The sequence below is a fragment of the Cucurbita pepo genome, chromosome LG17 (genome assembly GCF_002806865.2).
Source record: "Cucurbita pepo subsp. pepo cultivar mu-cu-16 chromosome LG17, ASM280686v2, whole genome shotgun sequence".
Taxonomy (NCBI): domain Eukaryota; kingdom Viridiplantae; phylum Streptophyta; class Magnoliopsida; order Cucurbitales; family Cucurbitaceae; genus Cucurbita; species Cucurbita pepo.
In genome coordinates, this window is record NC_036654.1 from 3,022,648 (window position 1) to 3,034,841 (window position 12,194).

At 37.9% G+C, this 12,194-nt stretch overlaps 1 protein-coding gene across 1 annotated transcript; it reads right to left on the bottom strand.

Moving 5' to 3' along the window:
• LOC111778539 (cycloartenol synthase) lies at window positions 1-9,057 on the bottom strand. The gene is made up of 18 exons (XM_023658436.1): window positions 8,674-9,057; window positions 8,124-8,309; window positions 7,849-7,938; window positions 7,411-7,605; window positions 7,249-7,333; window positions 6,426-6,592; window positions 6,157-6,345; window positions 5,813-5,926; window positions 3,842-3,964; window positions 3,639-3,761; window positions 3,006-3,104; window positions 2,120-2,176; window positions 1,989-2,035; window positions 1,754-1,897; window positions 1,340-1,517; window positions 683-763; window positions 446-529; window positions 1-301 (listed from the first exon to the last, which is right to left on the bottom strand). Exons 1-18 carry the CDS (start codon window positions 8,893-8,895, stop codon window positions 185-187), a joined length of 2,301 nt encoding a protein of 766 aa, XP_023514204.1. The 5' UTR covers window positions 8,896-9,057; the 3' UTR covers window positions 1-184.
• Window positions 9,058-12,194: the final 3,137 nt, after the last annotated feature.

The following is a 12,194-nucleotide window of genomic DNA, read 5'->3' on the forward strand; positions in this document are numbered from 1 at the left end:
TACTAAGAAATTTCATTATCATTTGCATTATTGGAACCCAAAAAATATCTGCACTCCTGCAACTAGATCAGGTAATAAAGGAACATTGGTTCATCTGATTGAATTTAGAAGAGTTGAAGAAACCATATGAATCTGAAACAAGCTGTAAATGCTGTTATGACTGACACAATGGTAGCAATACATACTATTTAAGGGGTTTCAGTACCCGGCTACGGTATTCCCCAAGGGCCCATATAGGGAAAATGTTACGGTATGCTGAATAGCTAATCATGCAGTTCTTGTTAAAGACACCCATGATCTCCTGTAACAAAGAAATCTATAAATTAAAAACTCAAATACTGCACTAATTCTAGATAATGTGTTGCTTACATTCTTTGATATTGGTAACTGCAAACCAGGCTGCATTTTTTAGTAATTTAACTGAAAGAGTAAATTCCATAGTTACCTCTTGAGGAAAATCTCCGTCTTCCATCTGAGAATTAATTAATACCCTTGCTGCACGGTGTAATGGTGTTGGATCTCTCTCAGACTAACCACGAGAAAAATTGTAATCATTACAATGAGTTGATATCAAAAGCTTAAAAACATCTTAGGAAGTAATCAAATTATACCCAATATGAAGTACATGCAAAACGAATCATGCTAAACCAATATTTGAAGGAAACCAATGAATATCAAATACCTGCCCAGCATCGATGAGGGATAACATAGCCCAACCAGTATTGACAATATGTGGCCTGTCATCTTTAATATTTGTGTACACCTGTTCAAATGATAATACGATTCATGAAACGGAAGAGGGAACAATAAGATAAAAATTAGTCAGGCTTCACATGATCACATGATCTCATGATCCAGCAAACGCAGTGGGTTTATATATGTGATGTCCCACATTGGTTGGGGAGGATAACAAAACACCCGAAGGGGAGTAGATTGTGATGTCCCGCATTGGTTGGGGAGAAGAACAAAACACCAGGGTGTGGAAACCTTCCCCTAACAGATGCGTGCCCGAAAGGAAAAGCCCAAAGAGGACAATATCTGCTAACGGTGGATCTGGTTGTTACAATATAATTCATAACATAAAAGTAGCCCAAAATTCCAATTCATTGGGGAACTTTGGCTGTGACTCGTGACATAAAAGCAGGCCAAAGTTTGACTCCGTTGAAAAAATAGACAATTTTGTTCAAGTAAATACCTAGCCCCCTGTAAAAATGATGAGAAGAAAATGCCTATCCACTGAATGTAATAACTTAAATGAGTAGAAATGCTAATGAAGTGAAAAAAAAGCAGTACATTCCTGAGCTAGAGAATTTGAAGAAAGTTCAATAATTGATACAACCTTATTCTGGCAGGAAAGGTAACTTTCTCCCCAGCCACCGGCAGCAAGCTCTTTGGACAACAGGAAATCACAAGCTTTACGAAGGCTAGAACAGTTATCGTATCTCCTTCCAGCAGCGACCAGCCCCCTTATCCCGAACCAACCACCATAGGTGAAGCAGACTCCCCAAGATCCATACCTATTATGCAAGTAATCCGTTAATATTCATGCATATAATATATCAGCCTATGCCGCTCACAAGTCACAGTATAGTATAGCACAACAATACCATTCTAGTAGAAAAGTCATTCAAAGAGACTAAATACTTTTTCTCAAGATGGAAAACCTACTTTCATAGAGCAAATGAAAGGATGTATAAAGAAACTAAACGTATCAAGTTAACTTTAAAAATATAACCAGGAAATTGAAACAAACCAAGATCCATCAGTTGCTTGTATACTTTCAATGAAGTCCGCAGCTTTAGCAATACAATTATCAATTTCATCCCTTCTATGACCTGGATATAATTTCTTGAATGCTGCAAGTGCTTGAATCGCTGCTGAGGAACACTCGACATATCTATATATTCAATTGGTCTAACATCAAATTCAAGACTAATATACAACAACAAAAGGCTAAAACAATGAACATGAGTGTTTCAAAATCTCACGGGTAGTCAATGACAATATCGCCAAAAGTTTCAGCAGGGTTCATTAGCTGAAAATTAAACGCAAATAATAAGTAATCCAAGCTACAAGAAGAGGGAAACAAAATAACGTGGATAAGGATTAATTTATTTACCTCCAGCCACCGATATGACCTGGTCAACTCATAAGTTGCAAAGCCACCATCAGTATTCTGCAAGCTAATAACTTTGGATTAAAGGAAGGCTATGGCTAATTAACTTGGATTTGAAGAATAAATATATAGAGTATGCTTGGATTGTAAGAAGCCTAAATTATTTTGAACTCAAGGGTAATTAATAGTACACCTTCAGATTAAAAAGACGAAGAAAATGATATATGTTATACCTGGTAATGCCAGAGAGATCTATAACGAAACCTAACCCATATATTTGTTATACAAGTCTAACCCATCAGCATCCAATTCCAATAGACACTTACGTGTATTAGAAAAGCATACAGCCATAAACCCTGATTACTTGAAGTAGGCACACAGGAGACAATGAAGAACTAGACTTAATATCCATTTGTCACGCAGGTTGAAGTAGCCACAGGGGTCAATTAACTCGATTTGTTTGTTTAGTTATACCTCGAAGTAGGTTTTACACGAACCACTATAAGACACAAGGGTGACAGATCTTGTGAGCTAAAAGCATCTAAAGAAAGAAATTCATCAATTGGCATCCGCGCATAAGTTTTTTGATATTGAGTAATGGTTGACTGGAAAAAAGTCTTTGGTTGGTGGTGATTCAGCTTGCATTAATGAGTACTCAATCAACGACAGAAACATCTTTCAATGAAAATCTTATCAATTCACCCATTAGACAACAAGACTTCACTAGTCAAAACTAATCATAGGATCAATGCCAAGAAATAGACATTTAGGTTCAAGATTTCAAAAAGCTTGGAGGAGTGGATTTTGAGGGAGGAAATTTTTCAGCTGAAAGTCAAAACCATACCAAATTCAGAACCATCTTACATCAAGGCACATTAACCACGGTTACCTGTAAGGACAGGATGACATTTACAGCGTTGTATAGCTGTTGTTCATCAATTGACTTCCCTACTATTTCTGAAGGAAGTTTTGACAATAAAAGAACAGCCTGCAGATATAGACAAATATCATTATTTAAAGAAAAGTAATGGCCAATGATGTCTGATAATTGTTCGGGATGGTAAGGTGAAGCAATGCCGGAAATTTTCATTTCCCACTCTAGTGGACTTTCATTCTTCATTATAAATGGTCAAACTGAATATGAGAAACCTCCTCGAGAAAAATTAGTATTCTTCCCCATTTAGTATAATACTCTAAAATATTTTTACATATAACAAAAAGAAAATCATAGTTTTTTGGGAAAAAAAAAATTATAAGATCATTTTGATTGAATTATTTCATACCTTTTACTAATTTAAAGGTCTAAATAATTGCTAATTACCATATGGATTAAACTTTAACTATCAAATCATATGAAAGATAAATTTAAAAAACAGGTTTAGAGTTGGAGGCAAGATAGAGAACATATTTTCTATCGTCTCCAACGCTTTGATGGAAAAGAAAAACTATCTTCAAGGAAGAAGTATTATCCCTAGCAGTGGTAAACTCTACTAAAAATTAATATATAAAAACAAATCCATACCTTCAAACCTTCAGCAGTGCAGTCAGAGATGGGCCATCCGTGATCCGCAGTTGAAAATGGCCATGCACCTTTTGAAATATGACGGTACCAACTTTGTAAATCTCCAGGACAGTCTTCTAAGACCTGTAAAGAAGAAAACTGAACAAATACACACAAGCAAAGAAGAGAATGCGAAATTAATAAGAAATCCTTCTAATAAGAACCTGGGAGTCTTTTATATACTTGTGCGCCTTTCTTAAAGTTGTCTCATATTCTTCAGCGAGCTCAGTTGAAATGATGGCTTGAACAGCAAATGCAGTATCCCATAATTGACTTCCATTATAACCCTACGGTAAACAAACATAGACATGTATGATATATCTTCGGAACTTCCAACTGTTGCCTGGTCATGATAAAATCTAATAGAGCATGCTCAGAAATCACAACCAGCTCATGCTTACTGTAGTGCAAACAATAATGTTTAGTTTCCTTCCTTTTCGATTGGTAGACCCACTTGCGAAATATTAATTGGTAGACCCGCTTGCTAAAGGACTCACTAAGGCAACCTTTGTGCATAGTGTCTCAGTCATACCTTTTCAACCGAGTGGTATCGTGATCTTGACACGCTCACGACCAGTCTTGAGGGAAACCCAAGCCCCATATTCATTTTTCGTCCAGCTTTATTGCTTTTCGGACCTTAGGCGAGATTTTTCTTCGTCAACCGAACATCACTCATGCAGAATCCAAGCTTGTTCAGCCACACACGCCACCTGCGCGTGTATGTTCAATCATCTACAACACAACCGACTTACTTCTACACTAGTCCAAGTCATTCGGCTCGACCTTGTTTTTTACCGAAGTCAAGGTCTCTCGTGTGCAACGTCGATCCAACATCATCTTGGTTCCCAATTAACATGGTCCTCCTTTCTTGACATCATCCCAAGTCACGGGGTGTCATTGCCCATCCAAGCTCACTCGGTCATGCCATCAAGCATTGAGAGCAGGCCCACTTGTCGCTCATAACATCAAGACATCCCGAACATCCATCCATCCGGGTTCTGTCAAGACATTGGCCCTCTCGTGCCCATATCATGTCATTTACGGACTCCGTACCAGATAGCAAGTGCATAATCCAACCTCCGACACATGGGCTGGGGCGCAATACCGACGCACCTGTGCCGCCCAGTACTATCTTTGAAAAACTCATTTCAAAGAAAGTCGCCCGAGACACTCGTCTCAAAACGCTCGCCCTCACTGTAACACATGCATGAGCCACAGGATAGCTCGCTCAGGCCCAGGAGTGGTGAAGAGCTAACACAATACATCCCCCTAAGGTACATTTTGAGGCATTTCCAAATTGATGGGTGTAGACATGGTTTTGGCGAACGGGCATACGGTGTTGTGGAGTATTCATCCGGTGTCCGACTAGCATCGAATTTGGCGAACTTTCATATTTCATATGAACGGACTTGACTCCAGAACCGCATATCCAAATTCCCTTCAGAGACCCGACTTTCGAGGTTAAGGCCGGGGGCCCTACCTGGCCCTCCAACAAGCCTATATGTGAACGCTCATGTCTACTCCTTGCCCCTATCTTGCTTATGCCTTTTCCTCTTCAATGCACACATTATATGGTGTGTTGGATGATGCACCTCCTCATTCGCATCATGGCATTCTTCTATATTGGCCCTCACGTGGTTGGATGGGCGCCACTTGAAGGTCGTCAAGGCTTGTTTCGACGTGAGGGTCACAATCTACTCTCTTCATAGTATGGTTGTGACACAGAGCATTGATTGAGTATTAGCTACCAACTTGAGAGGGACTAGCGTGAGATCTCAAGCAGCACTATTAGGAATTAATCTAAAAAGAGATTCCTCTTGGGTGATACGTTATTTTTTTAAATAGTGGATCTTAGTCCTTTTTTTTTCCTTTTCTTTGGAGTTTTCGTTTCTTTCATTTCCATGTTTCTTTCTCACTTCAATGAGAAACCATACTTCCACAGAGAAAAAGAAAGACCGTGTTTTTTTCTTATACCCCTTACATCATTATGTATATACCACATATTCTATGAATGATAGGAAGAAAAACCGTTTTCAGTATAGCCATCTTGCTTCGAAGATCATAATTGGAGAAAATTGGTAGGAAAAAAATAGGATTCATAAATTCAGAGAGGCAATTTGACGTTATTTGTGAACCTGCATTTTCATGCCATCTTCAGCAATCCACAGATAGTCATAGATTCTAGGAATATGCAATTTGAATGCCTCTGAATGTGGATCTTCCGCCCAACAGCAAAGCATGTTTAACACCTGCACAAAAGAAGTAGACAATCAAGGCCTCCATGCGAAAAATTATAGAACACGGAGTTCCATCCAGGTGAGTTCAAGACCAGAAGAAAAGAGCTGACCTAATTGTTTCATTAATGAGAACTTCGTAGATGGCCACAAAATTAGTTTGTATACATATTTTTCTTTTTGATATCCAAAAAAAAGTAGTCTGTTATTCATGTAAAACATAATTTATAGTTCCTAAAGCATACCTTGTTGACAGGCCCTATGCATATATACCGAGTATTTTCATCTTCATAGTGGATATGCTGCATTACACTCTGCAAAGCCTTTTCCCTCAATCTTTTTGCAGGCCAATGCATAAAAAGAGGCTCATAGACATGGTGCAGCGAAGCCCACAGAATATCCTGAACCAGCGGATGTGGGTAATACAGATCTTCCTGACAACAATGGCAAAGCAAACTGTGACCATCAAAACACGGCATCTTTCAGAGAGATCTTCAACATTTTCCTTACCCACCTTTGCACATTGATTTCGAGCCTTATTCCAATCAACTTCATGATAAGGAACAAGATAAAGTTCCTTCCTTAAAGATCTAATTATAGGCGTTATAGGACCAACAAATCTCTTGCCATACAGATAACACATAGGCAAGTATACCATTCGACAGTGACACCACATCCTTCCTATCAAATGAAAAATTAGGAGTCACCAACAAGAATTAGCAGCCATGAACAGATGATAAAGTTACTATAAAAGCATTGAATATAAGATATAAAAAAGAGACGAGAAGAATTGAACTTCAAATAGTTCATTTCGCAATGGTAAAACACTGAATACTTAGTGGTATAATCTGATAATTCAAAGGTGTATGTATGAGATGTTACTACCTAACAAGAAAAATGCATTCAGAAATAAAACTCTAATTGATCACACATTTAAACAAATCAAGAGGAAGATTGAGGTATTTAGTGAAGAGAAGATGTGCTCATATCGCTAATGAAATGGCGTATTTCAATTATCTTTTTTATCCACTAAATTCTACAATGCTTTTGGATTTTGCAATAGAGTTCAATTTATTTCTCTCTCTGTTGCAAAAATAAGGTCTGACATGGGGTTTCCTCCACATTTTAGAAGCTGTAGTGTGCAAAATAAGTTCTCTTTCATTAGGTAGGTTAGACTCCTGCTTGAAGTTGAAAGAAAACACACACACACAAGATTACATACGAAGCAGCAACAATGGGTGGAACAATGTCCTTCGAATCACCGTTTGAATAACAACATATATTGCTGTTTGAATAAGCTGATTGTGTTTCATTAACAAAAGGGAATGATGATTGACCTGGATGACAAGGGAGAAGATAAGGCAAGAGCCATAGCTCTGGAGGAAGTGGATTATTTCCAGCCCATTCATATACTCCAAGTACCTGTCACCAGTGAACATTAATTACATCAACTATTGACTTAGATCATAAAACAAAGAATCAGAGACTTGAGACCATACTGAAAGCCACATTTTCCCCCAAGAAGTAATCGCAGCTGCACCACCATGGTCCAAGATCCATTTCCGTGCTTTGTCCACAGCACCCTGCCCATCTTCAGCTTCTTCACCAAGCAATCTCAAAGTAACATAATTCAACACAGATCCGAACATTGTGCTTGGGCCCTCAATATGTAAACCCCAACCCCCATCTCTATTCTGCATTGACATAAAACATCCTTTTAAGTTATTTAATTCATTTCTAAATGCCAAGGAACTTAATGTTAGTTCTGTTCTAGCCGTTTCTACACCATAAACCTAAAAAATAAGCAATTCAATAAGGCATAATTGTCCGTTTTCCAGTAAAATTCCTTTACCATTTACCTTAGTCCTTAGTGGATACTAAGCCAACCATGGAAGAAGAAGAAGAAGAAATAACAAAATTAAAAATTAAAACCTTGCCTGATGATTGTACAGATATCTGCAAATCTCACGCTGGTGTTCTGTAGATAAGACCGCATTCAAGGCGCCAGTAATGGAAAGAGTAATGACCTGCAATTGGTAGACCAACATACCAATGTACGTGGTTAACAATGCATCGTTTCTTATCATTTAAGGGATGGGGAAAATTGGCATTATTGCTGTACCATACATGTTCCTAGAAGCTCAGAACAAACTACACCATAATCTATAAAGTCAGATATATCGAAAATGCAGCTTCGCAGCTGTTCTCTTACCAAACCAGGAATTAGAAACATCGGGCCGCCATAATCACCAGGCCAATGACCGTCATCTGCCTGGATTGTTGAATAAAAATTGATAGCCCTTCTTAGAGTGCGCGTTACTGCTTCCTCTGACACTTCTTCTTTATCTTTAACTTTGACTTGCGGTAGATTCACAAAGGACGAATTCTCCTTCGCAAACTGCAATTGGAAAATCAGAAACTTATAACTATAATCCCTCATCCAAAATGAAGTAGTAAAAAGAAAAGAAAAACTGCAAGTTCCTAAAACCCTCTCTTCCTAAGCAGTGAAGAATTTCCTTGCTCAATGAAGTGAAACTTTTGCGTATTCCTCAAAGCCCTTCTATGAATCCAATTACCAACAATTGGGGGTGGGAGCACAATTTGCGGATCTCAATACCATAAATTCATGAGTGTCACTTTGAGTATTAAAATGAGTAGTAGACTTCTTTATAGCCAAATCAGCCAGTTGAACAGAAAAGCAGCATGGATCAAGGAACTGTGCGGTCAAATTTCAAAGCTTAATGTTTAGTTGGAGAAGGAACCTGCATTCGCATGAGGAGATCAGCACTATGCTTCTTCTCGAATCTATGATCGGAGAAGTGCTGACGAGCCTGTTGTATTTGCTGAAGATCCTCCGGGGAGCCGAGTTCGGGATCAAAATGCCAAACTTGGCGGCCGACGTGGTTGTTGAGAGTTGAAAGCCATCCGCCGGCATTGGAAGGATCGGAAGGCACTGTATCTGCTCCAATCTTGAGCTGCCACATTCTGGTTTGGATTGCAAAAGAATTTTGGTTGTTGAATTCTATTTATGAAGAAGAATCCATTCAGTGCTTCACCAAGCCACTCACTCCCAGTGTTGAACACATCTTGAACACATCTTCCTCAACTTCGATGCCGTTTGGGCGGAGGGTTGTGTTGGAGGTTAATTTATTTAGTCTAAAGAGAATACAGCCATGGGAGGCTAGAACTTTATGCTAGGTAAAGTTAGGCAAAAGTTTAATGCAAATTAATTCATTTCATTAATGAAGAGGGGCAAAAGAGACTTTTCACATAGTGCACTCCGATCAAATATCGCAAAAATAATAGTTCATTCAAAAGTGGATTTCCTTCTTGGCTCTCATTAAAATACTCGTTTGGACGAGGGCTATAAATACACTGCTTCTTCCCTTCGTTCATTCAGTAATGTCCGGAAATGAGGGAGACATGTTTCAGCTGAAAAGAACGATATATGGTATATATATACATATAGATAGCCAACGTACTACTCATTCCCTGCCCCTATGCTCCCCAAGTAGGTTGAGTAGGGCAAGAAAGCTAATCGATGAAGAGGACAGTGTCGACCATTACAGAGAATTCGACAAACAAGACTACGAATATCAAGCCTAGTGAGAAAGAGTTGATCCTAACCTGCGAAATGGTTAGATTCTATATCTAATATACGAAAGACCCGGCGGAATCTATATATATATGATAGCGAATCCAAGACGTATAAAAAATCAAACAGTTTAGCTACGATAAGTAAAGGAACAATTACCTTCGTTTGTAATATTGGCTACGATAGCTCATTGTAGTCCTAGTGTATGAGTTTTGATATTTACCATTTTGCCATCCAATTGAACAGGGGTCAACTATGGAGCAAATTATCGGGGTGAGGAAGGGTGTTATCGGGGCGAGGAAGGGTGTTGGCGAAGAGAGAACACCATTGATGTTTGAATGGTTCAACAACAAATATTGGGATACCAAGTCCTACAGGCTGACTAAGAGATGAAAGCTTAAACGATCAAGCATACAAGAAATATGACAGCGGGACATTCAAAGAAGCTATGCATTTTCACTAAATGTAAATGAAAGCAAAAGCCCTTTCATCCGCCTCTCATCTACTGAAAAGAGGGTCAGGGGTAGCGCGTTCTTTTTTGGGACCTATGTGTAGGCTATTACAGACGTATAACTAAACACTTTGCGAAGCGCGGAACCCTATCAACTTTGCAAGTAGGCGACTTTCTGCATGGAAATTATACAACCACCGAACCTTCTTTATCATGATCCGACCCACACCTAAGACCCAAGATTGAGCACCAGAGCAGCTCATAACAACATACCAAAAAGAAGAACGTGATGAGTTCATATTCTCCATATTCGACTATAAAGTAGATAGTGACGATGCTAAATTTTAGAGTATGTATCAATTCAACGTCCAAACTAATAATTACATCAATATAAGTAATTGTTAATTGTTTTCACTTAATTTCATTTAAAATCAGTTTAAATTACTTTATAATTTAAAATTTATGGGATTAATTTTTTTTTTTTTTAATCTTTTAAAAACCCCACGTGTTGCAGTGGAAAATAATAAATTTGGAAATAAAATGACGTGGAAAGCTGATGGTCACATGGATAAGGGGCAGGGTCTCACTTAATCTCTGCCTAATGCTGCAATTAATAAGAAAATTAATAAGAAAATTATTGAAAGTTGCTTAATGTGATGCACATAATGGATCCCTTTTAAATCTCATGCCAATACATGGATGAGTGTAATCTAACTTTTTTACCGCAGTTATTTAGGAGAATTATTATTAGTTTTAACTTGAGGAGAAATTTGGATATGTATAAGAAGACTCGAAGTTATTTAGATCCCGTGGTTAAAATTCAAAACCAATATTGATAGCACCTTCATTGAGTAAATATTTTAGACGCGAATTCTAGAAAAGTCAAAGATAGCCATAGGTTGACTTTTTTTTTTTTTTTTTAATCAATTTGGATCTCTTACAAACTAGTTCTCATGAATTTTTTTATAGTTCCTAAAACTAGACTTAAAATATGAATCTAATAAAGAAAACTTGGAGAAATTTAGATATCGGAAGCTCGAGAACGGAGGTCCCAAACGTCGACGATGAGGTAAGTAGCCATAATGGACGTTTCTTAAGAAATACTAGTAAAAATTAATTGGATCTTAATATGAACCTTACAAAAAGTATGATTTAAGGATATGGGGAAGACACACTAAGAACCGAGAGTTGAGGCCCTGAATCGATCAAATTACTCGAGATTTAAGTAACGTTAAAATGACTCATTGAATGAATTTTTCTGCCCATGAAATTTTAATTCTGAGCATAACATGACATGTTAAGGTTATATATGAAATTTGGTGGTCATTGGATAAGGTTAAGTAGCTCAACCGTGTAAAATGATTATAATGCCCCTAAGGTAATTTATCTTTCGTTTATGATCTAATCACCTCCAAATATTGTGAAAGTTTATAGTAGGCCTTATTTTATGATGGTTGATGACGTTGTAAAGTTTGAAAGCTATTGGACATGTTCAGAGGTTAAACCAAGAATTAGTGAGTAAAATGACCAAAATGCCCCTAGAAACTTTTAAGGTATTTCAAATGACATAAAGGTGTGTTCAAGATTTTGAAGTTGATTAGAGCTAGTTTGAAACCTAAATCAAGTTAGAGACTAAGAAACGCTGAAAGGGAATACCTCAGGTAGTTCTTCCTAGAACTCAAAGACTCTTCTAGAATTATCTAAAGAATTCATTATGACTTCGTGACATTCTAAATGACTCACGTATGTTATTAAGTTATGCAGAGCTTAAGACATGACGATTTATTCTTCCAAAAATTACGAACCTTAGAAATTATATGTTTAAGACTGAGAACCAAGGAAAATACTACACAAGCTCTACAACTACCAAGGTCGGAAAAATGCTAGGTACACTCAAGAATAGGGGATCAAGGTCCTTAAATTCAGAAACTCAAGAAACTCCTAGACCTCCCACGGTACAACATATTCATAATTCAGACTACGCTGCTTAGAACGTATGAAGTCTTGAGCGCAGGTATTCAGATTATGCCGCTTGGAATGTATGAAGCCTTGGGTATAGGTATTCAGGTTGTATCACAGGACAAGCCCTGAATGCAGTTTTCAGATTACGCTGCTTGGAACACATGAAGCCTTGAGCGTAAATATTCTAACTATGCTGCTTGGAACGTATGAAGCCTTGGGTATAGGTATTCAGACCATCACAAGGCTAGCCCTGGATGTAGAATTAGACTACTTCG

Bases quoted from the DNA above. Each gene is read 5' to 3' on its own strand.
- LOC111778539 (XM_023658436.1), bottom strand. From the start codon at position 8,895: ATGTGGCAGCTCAAGATTGGAGCAGATACAGTGCCTTCCGATCCTTCC. The intron at 3,965-5,812 runs GTTCACAAATAA...TGTTTACCGTAG, and splicing joins AAGATGGCATGAAAATGCAG to GGTTATAATGGAAGTCAATT. The intron at 1,518-1,753 runs GTTTGTTTCAAT...CTTGCATAATAG, and splicing joins CAAGCAACTGATGGATCTTG to GTATGGATCTTGGGGAGTCT.